The 17,980-nt window shown below is 36.1% G+C and overlaps 1 protein-coding gene across 2 annotated transcripts in view; it reads left to right on the forward strand.

Moving 5' to 3' along the window:
• The window catches only part of UBXN2B (UBX domain protein 2B), a 32,219-nt gene that overhangs the window by 1,987 nt on the left and 12,252 nt on the right, over positions 1-17,980 (forward strand). Inside the window, exons 2-7 of one of the 2 annotated variants that reach the window (XM_037028565.1) lie at positions 4,308-4,411; positions 10,457-10,607; positions 12,452-12,535; positions 13,341-13,450; positions 13,772-13,862; positions 16,130-16,216. In XM_037028565.1, the coding sequence (XP_036884460.1) occupies positions 4,308-4,411; positions 10,457-10,607; positions 12,452-12,535; positions 13,341-13,450; positions 13,772-13,829 (507 nt within the window). In that variant the 3' untranslated portion in view covers positions 13,830-13,862; positions 16,130-16,216. Of the gene's footprint in view, positions 1-4,307; positions 4,412-10,456; positions 10,608-12,451; positions 12,536-13,340; positions 13,451-13,771; positions 13,863-16,129; positions 16,268-17,980 lie in introns of those variants that run through there. The other variant, XM_037028564.1, reaches the window with a different exon arrangement.

A 17,980-nucleotide genomic window follows, 5' to 3' on the forward strand; every position in this document is an offset into this window, starting at 1 on the left:
TATATTTTAATCAAGCCATGCTTATCTTAAGATCTACCTAATTAGCCAGTTTTCTGTAGATACTTTTTTGCTTTCCTGACAGCTTGCTTTAAGAGGCTGTCACAGTATTATAGAGGAAAAGGGTGATGAACTAATAGAACAAGCAAATGTACCCCTCAGTACATATATCCTAGCTGCCGCATAGTGCAGGGTTTGTCTGCCCAAAATTGGAAGAGGTTTCCCACAAGGAGAAAGATGAATACTTGTTTCCCAGAAAACCTCCCAGCGCTATCGCCTCCGAATTAAAAACCGCAGAAATCTCCTACGGATATCAAACCAAGAGTAATCTGCTCCTTTCATCTCCCAAAATTTGGAAACATTCTGGGGGGAAAGTTTGGAGCAGGTTTGTTAGTAACAGTACTAACCCTAAAAACCTCAACATTCTTTATTTTTGAACATTTTCAGAGACCTTTGCAACTTATGGTGCCCCTCAGTCAAGCCACACACGTGGATTTAACTGTAGCTTAAAATATCAGATTACTTTACACATGCTTCTGTCCCAGTTTTTGCAGAATAATATAAAAAGGAAAAGCTTTCTGTTCTTAATTCTGCATTTCCATATACATTGGAGTTGAAGGGAATTTGGGATAACTTTAGGGTTAGGATTCTGCTTTGGGTGGGACAAAGGGGAATTTGTATAAGTAAGAAAAGAATAAGATTGTCTGATACTTTTGTTAACAACTGCCACATGTATCCTGATCCTATTTGATCTCAGTATTCTGTATCATTGAATCTGAATTTTAGTGGGCATCAGAATCACCTGAGAGGAAGGCTTGTTAAAACATGATTGCTGGGCTTCACCCCAGAGTTTCTTTAGATCTAGGGTGAGCTTGGGCATCTGCATTTTCAAGGTTGCTAGGTGATGCCGATATTGTTATTCTATACAAAAAATATCTGTATTATACCTTCTGGTCTTTGTTACTCTAAGACTGACAATTCCAGTACTTTTAATCTTTTGTTTTATACTTTTCTCATTTTCAGTAACTTTGCTTTCAGGTTTCTTTTAATGATCTTCACATTGCAAATTCCAAAAAGAAGATTATCAATGCTTACATACTTTAGTCTCTCTGAGTATTTGAAATACCTTCATAATCAAATTGTTTCACTTGTGGAGCAGTCCATCCTGATAATTCACAATACATCATTATCTCACAATACATATGTTTTACCTCTTTATTTGACAGATTTTGTTGTTCTCTTGGTTTTGACTAGAACTTCACTTTATTTTGATCAGTTTAAACAATTATTCCTCTGCTGATGTGATATCATTTGTTATGTCAAATAATATAAATTAAATTTCTTCAAATATTTGCTCCTGGCTGGTGTAGCTCAGTGGATTGAACACGGGCCTGCAAACCACACAATTGCCGTTCAATTCCCAGTCAGGGCACATGCCTGGGTCTCAGGCCAGTTACCAGCAGAGGACTCATGAGAGGCAACCATACATATTCTCTCCTTCTCTCCTTCCCTTCCCCTCTAAAGATAAATAAATAAAATCTTTAAAAAAAAAACCTTAAAAAGATCCTTTAAAAAAACAAATATTTGCTAATGAATTTATGCCATGTTATGCTACAGGGACATCATACGGCGTGGCATTGATTCCCTCTGAATATCATTCATTTTCTTCTAAGTTAATGAGGTAACATTATTAACTAGGACCTTTCAGCAAAGCGGACTCCCTGCTCTTACGTGATTTTCTTCGCATTCCTATTTTGTTAATATATGTTCCACATTCCATGGTGTCAAAAGGCAATGCTTAGTTTATTTACCTCATAGAAAAAATTTTTTGATTGACAGGATTTATTCAGATCCTTTTAAAGCAAAAACCTAACAAGATACAAGACTAGCAAATACTTAATATTTTAAAATCTTTAACTTTATTTCTGTCTCTTATGATTTATGTTGTGTTCATAGTCTACATAATTCAACATGAATTTGTTGGGGGCCAATTAAGTACTAAATTAGAAACAATTTAGAAAGTCTAATATATAGCTGGGGAAATAAAATAGTAAGAAAATTATACAAGTGATAGCATATAACATTTAATATAAATATCAGTAATAAACTAGCATATGCCATGAGGATTTAGAAAAGAAGTATCTTTCTTTGAGAAAAATTAGGAAAGGCACTGTGAAGGGTGGTGAAATGAGCCTGTGCAACACAGATAACCTTCCCATGGACTGTGCTGTAAAAGTAGTTCACAGGGCTGGAATAATATCATCAGCTCAGGAGGAAATTCATGAAGAAATGCTGTTTTTGAAGAGATTTCAGAGAGGTAAAATTTCCAGAAAGTTTGGGCCCAAGTTGTCAGAGTGTCTACCCCTGGTTCTGTCCCCGTCTCCCGCATTCTCTCCTGTTCTTGTTGCTGTTTTTATGGGTAAAGGTAGGAAAAGCCATAGCAGATACATAGACAACGCTGCAGAAAGAAAAGAGGTCTTAGGGAGCACAAAACAGTTTTATATAATGAAAATAATTATGTAATCATTATTAAGCATATTTAAATAATATCTTCTAGTAAAGGAGGACTTGTGTTTCGCATCCACCATGTACTTCATAAAACAACCCTCTAAGGCAATTTTTTAATAGACATTCAAAGGTGAGGGAACTAGTACTCAGAGAGAAGTTAAAAAAATTACCCAATGTCACAGTAAGAGCCTAAGTTAGAACCTAATTGGTTCATCTAGATTGCAAAGCATTTCTGTGAGTAGGATGTGTTGTTAAAAATATGGAAGTTGGTGTGTGTGTGGGCAGGTGAGGGTGAAAATTTAGGGAGGAAAAATAAAGCTTTTTATTTTGGTTTTGTTGTGTGTGTATTTTAAAAGTTGATTAGTAGAATTTTCTTCACAAAAATTAACTTTGACCTAATTCCCTATTTCTCTTTTCCTAGTGAGGGAAGAAACTTTTGAGGTAGTTTTCTTATCTCCTGTTTCTAGAAGGATCACTTTATCTTGTTTTTTTGGTTTTTTGTTTTTGTTTTCCCAAGGCCATGCCAATTACAATTGAATAGCCAGGGGCATTAAGGAAAGTTTTTGAGCTGTTGTCCAAAGATATCAATAGTGGGAACAAAGTAACTTAATATTGAAATATTTGGATAACTTTTTAGATTCCAATTTCGAGAATTATGTTTGTTTATTTAGTTTTGAAGATAGCCACCCGCATATCTATAATGCATAATTTGGTAGTATTACTTTCTAAAAGTTATACAAACTGCATATGTAATTCATTGTCTTTCATTTTTCAGCAGCTCGTTTTCCTAAACTGTATGAAACTTATGAGGGAGGAGCCTCCCAAAGTGGAATTTATTTATAAAAATTGTGTATTTATTCTTTACGTGTTTAAACTTCAGTCATCTTCAAAAGTACACTCCATTTGATGTAATACACCTATCGAGAAAATGCCTTTCAGTGCTTCTGCCATTATTGTTTCACCTCTAGGAAGTCAGCAAAACTCACCCCCTTTGAGGACTTTTTTCATCTGGGGAAACAAAAAAAGAATCCCTGGGGCAAGATCAGGTGAATAGGAAGAACGGGGCATGGGGGTTATGCCATTTTTTTGGTCAAAACTGCTGAACACTCAGGTGTGGGCAGGTGCAATGTATAAATCACCCATTGTGAAATTGGCAGACACATCAAGAATTCCAAAAAAATTCACCGAAGCTGAAATCAGCCTCCCAGAATTGCCAGCTGGTACACTGATAGGGATAGGGATGGGTTTCTAGAACACTCTCCTAGTGGGGGAAGCTTGTGCTACAATGGACCCACCCTCCAGAAGATAATTCCAGGTATTTTTGGGTCCCTCTCTCATGTGTCTGATAGACTTTCAAATAGAATAATTTTAAATTAAATTGTTTTGTGTGTTTGGATTTTGAAAACTTGAACAGCTAAGTGGAATGATTTTTGAGATCTAATGCAAGCAAGTTTTGAAACATCTTCAAGCGGTTTTGAAAGAATTGCAGAATTGTAGGTTCAACTTTAAAAATGATCTGTTACTAAACACGATTTTTGAAACTGTTAAAATAATTATTTGGAAACAATTAAATCATCATTGTAACTTTAATTTATCCTGATATATGTGGCATTTTGTTTTATAAAATGAGAGATGCAATGGTTTTGTTTTGAAAGGGAGTCATTGTCTAATGCAGCAGCCTTCACGTTTCATTGGAAACCTTTACTATGCAATTACAAGTTAGTGTTCTGCTCATAATTTCTCGTTGTGTAGAAGAGTTTATTTCTGCTGTTACACTGAGTAATGAATCTGTTGTTTTATAGTTGGCCTTGGCAGAATTGTGTGAGGATGAAGTGAAATGCAAATCTTCCAAATCTGATAGACCTAAAGCTTCAATCTTTAAAAGCCCACGAACCCCACCTCAAAGGTAAGTCTTTTCTGGGTCGAGCAAAAAGGAAAAAGAACTCATAGACATGGATAGTGTGGTGATCACAGGGGTGGTAGGGTATATAAGGAGATTAATGGTAATGGGAAAAATACAGTAAAAATTTTTTTAAAATAATTGTATCCCTTTTTAGTTTACTAATCCTAAATTACTTTAAATGGCCTTGGACATTTTTTTAAAATCTGTAATTTGTAAAAGTAAATGTTATTTAGTGCTATTTCTAAAACTATAATATTCAGAAAGCTGGAAGAAACTTATGGAAACATAATCTTAAATACATACAACATAGAATTATGTGATTCTTTGTTGAGACATAGGACTCACTGAGGATATAATGAAGCTCCCCTCCTCTCAAAACATTTATAGACAATATTGTCCATTGTTTTTAAGGGGTTCTGTGTTTCTTAAAGACCATCCAGCCCTGGCTGGGAAGCTCAGATGGTTAGAGCATTGTCCCGAGACACCAAAGTCGCAGGTTCAATTCCCAGTCAGGGCACATACAAGAATCAACCAATGAATGCATAAATAAGTGGAACAACGAATTAATGTTTCTTTTTCTAGCTATCTCTTCCCCTATTCTCTCTCCTTAAAATCAGTAAATAAAAAAAAAAATTTTAAAGCCCATCCATTGAGCCCCTTATGTGTGTATTGTCCTCCATTTGAGGATCAGTAACATCAGGAATCTGTCTTTGATTCCCTTGGATGACTGTCCATCTAATAAGTGATCTCCTAGGTAGTATTTACTATTGTTAAAGTCTCTGAACTATAAAAAGAACCAACCGTGAAGATTTAAGAGATAAGAGTCTTAATGAGACTCTCATTAAGACATCTCATAATGATGAGATGTCTCATGATGAGAATGAGATGAGAGCTTTCTTATTGCCACAAGTTTTCTTTCTAGGAATCTTTATTACCATCTTTTTAGTACCGCAAATATCATTACTGGAGAGACACTTGAATTTCCCCATTATATCTTAGTGTCAGAAAATCTGTCATTTTACCAAAAGCTAAAAAATTCACTAAAAATTGTTTCATCTTTTCCTTTCATTTGTGGTGATTGTTGCTACTCTGCATCGTTTCTTTCTGTACAGGAGCTAAAAATGACATATTTTTGTGGACCTGAATGAGAAGAAAGAATGTAAAATTCTTTCCCAACTTTTTATTTTACACATTTTCAAGCCCATGGATAATCAAAACATTGTACCATGAACCATATGCTCTGTGTGCTTCATGGATGGTCCACATGTCACAGCACTACACTCATGCGAGTGTTCTCTCACCCAACCGTTTGAGATTATATTGCAGCCGGCGTTAGACTTTGCCCCTACTCACCTCAGCGGGCATCCTCCTGTGAGAAGCACACACCCCTTTATAACCTGCATCACATCACACCTTAGACAATGAGCAGTGATTTCGTTAAATCACTTAACAACCCGTAGTCAGGGTCTCTTAGAGCCAAGGGCCAGGCATTCCATTGATTATGCTTGTTTTGAATCTGAATCGGACATCCTCCCCAGCCTTTTGTTTTCTTTCAGCTTATCTGTATAATCTAAACTTTGGATTGGCCAGAAAGTTTGTGTAGTCATTTCTGTATAGTGGCTGTAGTAATGGTTGTCTGACTTCATTCAAAGCAATTTTGTCAGATTGTATGTATTATGACAGCATTTTAAAAAAAAACATTAAAATTGGTGAATTTTTGTGCAGCCATTTTAATATTGAAGATGGAAGAAAATATGCAACATTTTTGGCATATTATGGTTTATTATTTTAAGAAAGGCAAAAAACAACTGAAACACAAAAAAGATTTGTGCGGGATATGGAGTAGGTACTGTGACTGATCAAATGTGTCAAAGTGGTTTACGAAGATTCTTGGTCCTACTGACATTTTGGCCAAATACTTCTTTGCTCTGGGGCTGCCTTATGCACTGGAAGGTGTTTAGCAGCGCCCCTGGCCTCTACCCACTAGAAGCCAATAGCAGGAGAGAGCAAACATAATCAAAATATCCAAATCAATAAAATTGTTGGTAAAAATGAAAAATGTGTCTTTTATTTTATAGAAAAAACTATGTGGACCTTTTGGCCAACCCAATACATTGACTTTTTTGAAGAGTCTAGGCCAGATGTATTATATAATGTCCTGCATTCAAGGTTACTGTTTTTTCATGATTAGATTCTTACTAAACACGTTTGTCCAGAATACTAGTAAGTCATATTGTCTCGTTTATTATATCACATCAGGAGCCATATAATTTCAGGTTTTCCCGCTAGTGGTGATATGTTCACTTGGTTAGGGTGCTAACCACCGCATCACTCCATTGTAAGGTACCGCTTTTCCTTTGTAATATGTAGGTTGGTATCTTGACACTATTTGGATATCCTACCTTTCATTTCATTCTTATTTGACATGTATGTGTCTATATACATATATACATACATATGTGTGTATAATACCTATATTATATATTTTAACTGCTTCCTTAGTTTATACATTCTCCAAAGTTTTGAAAATACTTACAATATTTATGTACAAAAGTTTTATTCTTTAACTGTTTGCCCATTGTGTTCCCAATGTGGGTATATTTTGAATGACTTAATTCATTCACTATATAATATTTGACTTACTAGATTAGTATATTAATATTTTCTTTGCTGTTCATATATAATCATTAAGACATTTTAATGAATGTTCTATTCTCTTATGTGCTACATATGTTTAGATAGGATATCTGAAAGAATGTCGTCATTAGTCATTGTAATTTGATAATGCAGTTTTTAAGGACAGCATGCGTCAGATTTGATCTCTAGAATTATTTACATATCCAAATGCAGGAGTTGCCTTAAGTGATACTTGGTTGGGGCTTAAGCTATGTATAATCTGTTTGAAAGGCAATGTGAAACACATGATTAGCAATATTTTCTTTTTTGCTAAATATATTTTTTAATACTAAGTAAACAGTTCTGGTGAGTTCATATTCAATATTGACATTTCCTCAATTTCATTATATGCCTACCACTTTGTTTAGTACAGAAAATAGTGTTCATTTCCATATTCTACATTTTTAGACAGTATTAGATATCAAGACATGTGTCTGCTTACTGTCATTTAAGTTAATATATTTTTACCATCTGAAGCTCTAGACACAGTGTGATCTCTGTTTGCAAGAGGAAGAACAGAACTGACAGAAACACTTTCAGGATATATCCTGACACCTGGTGTAACACATTTATCCATGAAAGATTATGTATCACAAGTAGAACTTTGAAAATAATTTGAATATCCTTCTTCAAAAATGTGAGAACTTAAAAAATGTCCTCTGCAAGTAATTCGATTATAGTATTGGTTTGAGAATTAAATTAGATAAAGTGTTTAAGTTGTTTAGCACAGTGCTGGTACCTAGTTGGGTCTTTAAAATTATTAGGATATTGATTAGCACAGAAGACGAGACAAAATTCCAACAACACATAGGCACAAAGGAAGAAATTAGTAACAGTGACAGGAAGGACCTTGAGAAGGACCCAGCAGGACTTTAACACACTAGCGGCACTGAGGTGGCACAGGCTGAGTTCATCCGGGGCCGCGCCTCATGAACGTGCGATGTGTGCTGACGTGCAGCCCGTGCTGAGAATGGACCAGGCTGGTTTCATGCTTTGCTGTTACTGTCAGTTACAATTTTTTCTATGTTTTGCCAATGAAAAAGTGTTTTAAATTTCTTAAGCTTCCGTTTCCTTATTCGTAAAATGGGGAGAGAGTATCACTACTAAGGAGTAAAGGAACACAAACTACCTTGACAAATGTTAGCTATTATTATATACTTTTAAGGAAATATAATATAAAATTAATAGTAATGGGAGAAAAGGATAAGGAGACAAATCATGAGGAAAACAACGGTGGTAATCTAAGGAATGTAAAGTTTTGGATTGGGGTGGAGTCAGAATGGAGGAGAAAGGCTGAAATCCATATAGGATACCTTCAAAAAATTATTGTTGAAACTGGATGATGTGGGATGTAGGGAATAAGTGAATGGTAAAGACAGAAGTCTTTAAAGGTTCTTACTCTGAGATACAGGAAAAATGTTAATGGGAAGATTTATGTGGGGAACATAAGTTCACTTTGGGAGAAATGAACTTGATTCAAGTAGGGGGCTTTTAAATTCATCAACGCACCATAAGTAAGAGGGTGCTGAAACATATTTTAGAGTCATCTTTATAGAGGATGTTGTTATTTACGGGAGTGGACAAATATTTTGGTGATCAGATGAGTTTAAGCAGAGCAAGGGTCAAGGATACAGTCGTACTTAATTTCAAAAGAGGAAAGATGGCTGGATTCTGGATCTAAATATAAAAGGAAAATAAAACTTGGTGTCTTCATGACTTGGAGGTAGGCAAAGATTTCTTAGACCGGTAGTAAAAACCACTAACCATAAAGGAGCCAGTAAATCTTCTTCCAGCATCTGATTCTCCAGTAAAGTCTTTCTCACCAAGACTGTGATAAAAGGAACTACATACAGTACTTGTACTTCCCAGGTAAGGGATGTGGTGTAGGGAGCAAAGGACCTGCGACAGGAGACGGCTATGTCCAGAAAGAAGCCTTGCTTTTCCTCTTTTCTTTTTTCTTTCTTCTTCTTTCTTTTCTCTCCTTCCCCTTCCTTTCTTTATCATTTTCTTTCCCTTTCTCTTAGCTTCCTAAAATCATCTGCTGTCCAGCTCCTAATACTAACACTTGCCTTAAGAGCCAGCTATGTGTGGTGCCAGATGGGGACTTGAGATATTGGAGGCTCCCTCTGTAGGGTATATGGGCTGTCTAACCGCTGTGCTGTACACTTGAAACTAATACAAAATGATACCGAATATAAATATTAATTGAAAAATAAAGTTTAAAAATAAAGAGAAGAAAAAAGAGCCAGCTATGGCAGCATATGGACTCTCTGAGTATAAGCTTGGCAGGAAGGCCTCTTGGCTCTGGGTAACCAGGGGCCCCAGTGTATTCCCCAGAGCTCTGGACAGACGCAACCCCACCTCCACTCCCAGCCCCACCCTCAGCTGTTGTGAGCCAGCCTCCTGTTAGCTTCTGTTGTGGATTCTGCTTGCTGGTGTCCGTTCACCAGGTGGACTTTTTTCTTCACTTGTAGTGAATTGAGAGCTGGTTTGCCCTTCCCGCTTTCTGTTCAGTTTTGCACATACTAATTTTGGAGAAAGTATTGGAGGTGACTTCTATTCTTAGTCTCCAGTGCTGATTTGATTTTTCTCTTTTCTTTCGTTTTGTGAGTTGGTTCAGTGCAAATTTGAAACTGGTTTGGAGGGAATGGGTAGATAGTAAAAACATGAGCTCTGATTGTCATCTATACTAGAAGTGCCTCATTGCTTGTATTTAATATTTCCTTGGTTGTATTTTCTGTTATTCTTGATTGAAAAAAATCTTAAAAAGATAAAATAGGACACTAACGCGTAAAGGAAATTCCTATGTTCTGAAGTTGGAGTGAGAGTAGACATCAGTTTCAACATATTAGTTTATACACTGAAAAAACTTGTTTGTGGTCTAAATTATTTACCTTTAACACAGGAGGTTATAATTTTCAATCCCCAAAATTGAGCAAACCCTCTACGTGTAGCCCTGTGGTCTCTATTTAAGTGTTCGCACTGTCTGAATCTAGAGGTCCCTTCACTAAGTCTGTACTGAGTGTGGATTCCTCAGGGAAGAGGCTTAGCCTCCGATGGTCAGCACTTCTTCCCCACATACCACACGTGCCTTTGATAACCGCTGCCCAGCGTAAGGGAGGCAGAGCCAGCAGGTTCTCACGCCACATGCTGAGCTTGCTACCGCAATCTCCACAAACCCCGTGAGAAACTATATGGACTGTTCACCATTTAATTCTTTAATCCTACATTTAAAATTAAATATTTCCACAAAAGGCATATACATTTTTCCTTTTAAATAAAAGTTTTGTTCTAAGACTGTGTAGCTTTGTACTTTAAAGTAGTTTATATCTGTATGCTAAGTTTTTTATTCATGAACTGTGATATTTAAAGGTTCTTTTCAAGTGAGCATGAATACAGTGGGTTACATATAGCTCGACCTTCAACTGGGAAAATTGTGAATGAACTTTTCAAAGAGGCCAGGGAACATGGGGCTGTTCCTCTGAATGAAGCCACCAGAGCCTCAGGTGATGACCAGTCTAAGGTAATGCTCAGTTTTAAAACTAAGTATGCTATTTATATTTTTGGTGTCCTCTACAGTTTTTTATATTATGGAACATTATTTTTTCCTTACTATATATTTCTCTTTTAAATGTTTGATGCCTTTTCATATGATTATATAATCTTTCAATTAATGATTAAAAGTTGAGGCAGTATCTTACATTTTTATATAAATCCTCTACTTATGTTTTTATTTGGAAATAATTATAGGCGCACGGGAATTTACAAAATGTACATGGAAAGGTCCTGTGTACCGTGTACGCATTGCCCCCTTTACCCTGGTGGCTAATGTTGTTTGCATTTTCCTGACAGTTGTATGTTGAATATCTCTTCATGTGCTTATTTGCCACTGTCTTTGTTATCCTCGTTAGGAGAGTGTCTCTTCATGATGGTGGCCCACCTTCAAATTAGATTGTCTTGTTACAAACAAAATGAGTTATTTATTTTAATAGATGTGGATTCTTTGGAAGATACATTTTTTACATGTATTTCCTCCTAGACTAGAACTTGTCTTTTCATTCTCTTACCAGGATTTTCATAGAGCAAAAATTTTGGTAAAGTCCAATTTATCTTTTTTTTAATGGGTTATGCTTTTAGTGTCTTGTCTAAGAACACCTCACCTAACATTAGGTCACTAAATTTTCTGTGTTATCTAGAGAAATTTCATAGTTTTACATTTTTTGTTTAAACCTGTGACCTATATTGAGTTAATTTTACATAAAGTTTAAGTCAGGGTTCATATTTTGGCATAGTGAAGGGCCAGCTGCTCCACCATTATTGAAAGGCTCTTTTTCCTTCATTGGATTATTTCTGTACCTTCTTCAATTTCTGCAAAACTATAGACACAGTATTGGTATATTTTAAAAAAAACTTTAGTGTATTTGTGTGTTAATTATCATATGTCTTCATAATTAACATTTATCCACCTAATTTTCCCTGTCAAATTTTTTGGGGAGATTTTCTAAACTACCACATCGTCTCAGATGTTACAGACCAGTCGCTTTCCCATGTGTTTGGGTGGACGCGTGTCCTGGAAGACAACACTATTGAGAGACACTATTTTAAATGAAAAATACATTTTTAGTTTTTGTTATTTACCATAGCTTGAAATTTTTTTTAGTGAAATCTAAGGTAATTTTTATTCTTGAAAGTTCTCTGATTCTGTAAGAAAAATGGGGAATTGATATAATTTAGTCTATAGGAAAGAAACCAATCTGATCATTAAAATCTCATTTATGATATAAATGGTCATTAGAAGGAATGGACTTTTTAACCTCATAAGTTCTCCTTCCTGAAGAACAGAAGACCTTGTGGTCAGTGTAGCAAAATAAAAAGCACAGTCATAGTTGACTTGTTAAAGTTGAATAAAAAGCAACATACAAAATAAGTAGAGAGCTTTTCTTTGGGGTAATTTATACCCGCTTATAAAATTTTTTCTTTATGACTCACTTACTTTGTCAAATATGATTTAAACATTACAGTTTTTGTTATGACTTGTCATAAAATATTAGCGATGGCTTTTAAAAGTCTGTTTATACTTGATATTTTTTATTTTAGTGTATATATGCATATTTTAGTTTAAGATTGGCTTAAGTTATTTCTGCTCCTGAATGATTAATGTTTTTATGGAAAGAAACATAATTTCGTACTTGAATACACTTCTTTGTAACATAAAATTTTAATTTTATTTTAACGTTTTCCTAGAAATTACAAACCAGTTTGACTAATTACAGTTTTACCTAGTTTTAAAATGTATGTCCCACATTATTGTAAGATTTTGCTTAATAAGCCTTAGTAGATTTTTGGCTCACTGGCTGTGTGTTCCAGTCTTTTACAGGTGGAGGGTACAGATTGGGTAATTCCTTCGGTGAGCAGTCTGAGTACATCTATGGGGAAAACCAGCTGCAAGATGTAGGTACAGTGATCCAGATGAGAAATTATAGATATTGGCCTCTCGTTACTACTGCTTTTCAAATTAAAAATTGCTTATATAAGTATCTGTTTTCTTAATTTGTGAAATGTGGATTAAAATGTTAATGTGTATGTTTTCAGTCTCAGATTTAATCTTTTGTATCCCAGTGTGCCTACAAAAATAGACATATAACTATTTGTTGAAAGAATATATGATTCATTGTAAAATGAGCTTACATATATATGATAATTACTGTAAATGGTGTCCTGTCATAATATAGAGTGAGCTAAGTTGTAAATATAATAACAACACCTTAAGTCTTTCTTTATTACCTTTTGCAATTTTGTAGTTATAACTTCATTTTAAGCATGTAGGTTAGCATTGGAGGGTTGCTAGAAATTCTCTCTTGCCTCTTGGAATGAATATGTAAGCTCCGTACCAGAAAATTGGGCACAGAAAGAGAAGGGTGGGTGTGGAGTAGCAACTAGGTGCTCTTATTGCTTTCGTTTTCTCAATGAACTAGAAATATTTTTACCTCGAGGCCAGGGTCCAGGTATAAGACCTGTGGTATCTTCAGTATTTTGGCCATTGTCCTTTTGTTAAGCTAAATACAAATTGGTTTAGCAGGCACACACCATTTCATTTATGTCCTTATTTTAACTGTGGATAAAGAATAGTACAAATAACCCCATATTTTAAATTAAGTAAATTATTTAATATATTGAGAAATATCAAATCTGAAAGTTAAGAGTGATGCTGATGGATTTTTTAATTACTTTATCATTTTTTTCCTTTGCTCAAAAGGTTCAGGTTTTGCTTAAATTGTGGAGCAATGGGTTCAGTTTAGATGATGGAGAATTGAGACCTTATAATGACCCAACAAATGCTGAATTTCTGGAATCTGTTAAGAGAGGGTAAGCCTGATTGTTTGTGTTCTATTTGTTACTTAGAGTGGATTTTTTTTTTTTAGCAGAGTGCTGTTCAGTAGGGCACTACTGGGTAAGAGTTCTATTATGTGAGTAGTTCCTGGGGAAGGGTCTTTTTAAGCAGAGAAAGGATATATTGCTGGCTGTTAACTCTGGGAGTGGGGAGGCAGTCAGGCTTTGGTCCCTTTAAAAGTCTGGTGGAGCTGTGCTGCCAACTCTAAGAAGAAGCATCTCAGCGTAATAAATCGGTGAATTGATTGGCATGTAGCTGCCCATCCACTAAGCCACTGTCCTGCTTACTGTTGACAGGGTGACTCTCATTGCATGTATGCCTGAAATTCAGCACCTTATATTAGAAATCTTTTAAAGTGGCATTACTCCTCGCAGAAGATTTCAAAAGGTTAGTTGGAAGTTATACTTTATGAAAGTAAACTGGATGTACAGTACTCTGACCCATCTAAAGAACATCATAACTCACTAGCTAAAGGATAAGATATTTTGCTGAGATATTGATGAGGAACTGGGAGGTTTAAGTAGCAGTGAAGGGACTGGAGTCGGAGGTTATACTCCGCCCAGGAACTGGAGGAGGGGCTTCTCTGCCCATCTGAGTGATGAGGTCTGTCCGAGGAGGGCGGCTTCAGTGGGATGAAGGTGGAACTCATTGGAGCTGAGATAGTGAAGGAAGGAAAGGTATTTCAGGATGCTAATTAGCGTGAATTGTCAACTTGAATTCTACAAAGATAGTATCAGGATACAAAGACAGAAACAAAAACAACACAGGAGAGGAGATGCTATTAGTGATATGCCGAAGTCATAGAGAAAGGTGGGATGCTGTCCTGGGTGGGGGGTATATGGTGAGTGATAAATACAAGGACATACTAGTCTTGTCAGTGCTGTGGACATAGAACCCTGCAGAATCACTGGGAAGAGCTGGGAGTGACTGAGTAGGCAAAGTGTTCATCTGCTAAGTGAAGATCAACAATACTATTGAAATTGATGCTTATTTCAGGACGGTGGAAGAAAACATATTGATGATGAATGTACTATACTGCACATCAAAACTAATGTATTAAATGAAAATAATCTCTGAACTTTGTAGGCTACTGTTCACACAATCATGGTATACTAAATTTTTTTTTAATTTGAACCACACCATGTCCTCAAGTACAAATTATGATTAAGAACAGTTTCAGCCCTGGCTGGTGTAGCTCAGTGGATTGAGTGCGGCCTGCGAACCATGCAATCGCAGTTCAATTCCCAGTCAGGGCACATGCCAGGGTTGCAGGCCAGTTCCCAGCAGGGGACTCATGAGAAGCAACCATACATAGACATTTCTGTCCTTCTCTCCTTCCCTCCCCCTCTAAAAATAAATAAATAAAATCTTTAAAAAAAAGAACAGTTTTAAAAAAGAATCCTTGAAAACAATGAATGATGTCAGATAATGATTATCTACTGTGTAATCATTATCCCCCTTTCATAACAAATATTTTGTAACACCATCTTTATCATCATCAAAGGAGAACTCAAAAATAGTACCATCTGTCTGGCTGGCATAGCTCAGTGAGTTGAGCACAGGCCTATGAACCAAAGGGTTGCTGGTTCGATTCCCAGTCAGGGTATATGCCTGGGTTGCACGCCACATCCTGGGTAGACAGTATGCAAGAGGCAACCACACATTGATATTTTTCTTCCTCCCTTCCCCTCTCTCTAAAACTAAATAAATAAAATATTTTTAAAAATCACATATATATAGATATTCCAAAAATAATATAAATTATATCTTTAAAATATTCAGGGAATAAAAGAAAGTAATTTACCATAAAATTATACGTATTTCAATTTCTAAATGCCTGGATAAGACCACACCAGAAGCTACAACAAAGCAGTCAGATATCTTGCAACTGTGTGCAGCATTTCTCAGATAAATGTGACAGACATAAAAACAGAATAATGATGCATGTGAAGTTGGCGACTTCATTACTATAAGTGGCATCACAGTTATGGACTTGGTCAAGTTCTAAATAAAACAAGTTGTAATCTTTCCTCAGTTTATATGGAAGGTGGAAATTTCAAAGCATATTAATAGAGTACCAGTTTTTGAGCTTTTGCTTATAGGTAAGACAGAGCCTAAGCCTTAGGTTTTAGGCTCAGACACGGTGTTGGCATCATGTGACTCTCTGGGAGGGCATTCAGCGGGTCCGCGGAACCGGAGAAGTCTTCATCGTGCAAGATGACTCCTCCAAGCCAGAGCATCTTTCGTCCCTGCCTTGACTGAACAGCAGCTCTCAGGAGTCACGCAATAATAAAAACGACCCCCATCATTTTACAAACTTCCTTCAGAGAGTTTAGAAAGAAATATCTGCATTAACTATATGTCCTCACAGGAATTTTCTAGTGTTTATTTAGGTAAGAACTGCTGTCTCACAGCTTGTGAGAACCACTCCAAGATGACTAGGACAACAACAACAAAAAAAACGTTGTTGAGAATCACTAAGGAAAAAAGTGATGCAACTTTAAGAAGGAAATATCTACAGAAATATCAGTTAGATAAATATCTAGCCAATTATCCAGAAATTTTTGTGTTACAAAGAAGTGTGGTTTTCCAGTATAGCTCACAATTTGATTCATTTTTTTCAAAAGTTAACTAAAAACCTTCTTCTTTTTAAGAGAAATTCCTCCAGAGCTTCAGCGACTGGTTCATGGTGGCCAAGTGAACTTGGATATGGAGGACCATCAGGATCAAGAATACATCAAACCCAGATGGAGGTTCAAGGCTTTTAGTGGAGAAGGACAAAAACTTGGAAGGTAGAATTCTAAAATGAGAAAAAGGCTTGTCTTTGTTCAACGTGAATTTCTTTTGAGGATTAAAGAAACATCAAAATAACCTAGAAAGTAAAAACTAAGACTTTGCTGCTGGGTCAGATATGCAAATCTGGTGATTAGTTGCTAATAGTTAGATAGCAATTATTGTAGGCCTGTCCCTAGCACTTTACATACAGTAACTCAGTGTTCACAACTGCTCTTCACCTGCCAATCCTATTATTCCATTTGTAGATACAGTATTGTGCCCACATTGATTGAGCTGTGAAGTGATTAGTGTGTGGGATTCACACCAGGCACTGTGGCTCTAGAGTCTGCTTTTACCATTATGCCATCCTGCCTCTTATCACCTGGGTTCAAAGGGGGATGTTGTAAGGGTTGTTGATTAGACAAAACAATAGATGTCTTAGATGATAGCTTTAAACATGCCCGTCTGCCATTAAGCTCTTGCAGCAAGAGCAGTGTATTTAAGTTGGTTGTTTTCAAAGTATTTTAAGTAGCCAAACTCTTAAGTTATGGGAGCCCAAGATATAAAACACATATAAAACCTGAGCTCCTCTGCTTGCAGGAGAAGAAGGAATTATCTCTTGAGACATTTCCAAAGAACCCCTAGGATTTTGGTGAGAAGTTTAGAAACCTGTATGCATAGTATAATGTGCGAATGGACTCCTTTGTGACACCTGGCTTAAAAGACTCTTCATAAACCTTGTAAAATAAGTTGGTGAAAGTTATTCTCTATCTGTCCATGTATCACTACAGATGACCATGGAATTGTTGCAGCATTGACCGTGTGTCCAATGTACCCTTTTGTACATGTTTCATTTCTCTTCATATGAGTCCTTCCAAGTTCTTTTCAGTTGCCTTGCACATCCTGGTACAATATTCCCCACTCAATATTGGTCCCTAATTCCTGTCTTTCATATCTCAGGTCCCCATTTCTGTATCCTTTTCTGCTTTTAGAGGCTGATTCCTGAGACATGTAGGAAATACAGGAACATGTATTGACCTGGCTTTTTTTAGCACCCAAGTCCTTCAGTGCCTGGTTCCAGGTCTTCCTCATCTCTCTTTACTACCAACACAGGTCAGACTTCTCATGAATTGTTCTCTTTCTTCTCTCCTTTTGTTTTTATAACTCTGACCCACAGATAGATTTTTAAAAATATTTCCTAGGACTCCTCTTTTTCACTTAATATTTATTGAGATGATTATTTTAATTAGAATATAGATAAAATGTCCAGTCATCTCTTTGCTCTGTACATACTCTTTTTATATTATATAAATTTATGACCAAGAGTTAAAGTTGGAATGCATGTCTCTTGTTAGTAGAAGGACAATAAACCTAGACTTGGAGAAGTTAGCTGATTATAATCAGTAATTTTCACTAATGAAAATTAGGATATTATGTGGTTATAGTATCTTATGAAGGCCAGCCTTTTTCTTATTATGCAGATAGCTAGAGACACTGATGGAAAAAGGAGAAAGTGATGGAGAAGAATGACAAAGAATAGAGATGGTAATGCTGCATTAAACAGCCATACTGGTCAGGGTTTTTGATTGCAGAAAACAAAATCTAGTTGCTATATTAAATAGTAAAGGGTCTTACAGATCCTTGGATAGTTTGCAGAACTTCTGAAAGAGATAGCAAGCCAAGCATTCCTTAGTCAGAAATGAGCCAACAGGGAACTTTGTAGAGAAAAC

The sequence above is a fragment of the Sturnira hondurensis genome, unplaced genomic scaffold, assembly GCF_014824575.4.
Source record: "Sturnira hondurensis isolate 20B ecotype Veracruz unplaced genomic scaffold, ASM1482457v3 Scaffold0020080, whole genome shotgun sequence".
In the NCBI taxonomy this organism is placed as follows: Eukaryota; Metazoa; Chordata; class Mammalia; order Chiroptera; family Phyllostomidae; genus Sturnira; species Sturnira hondurensis.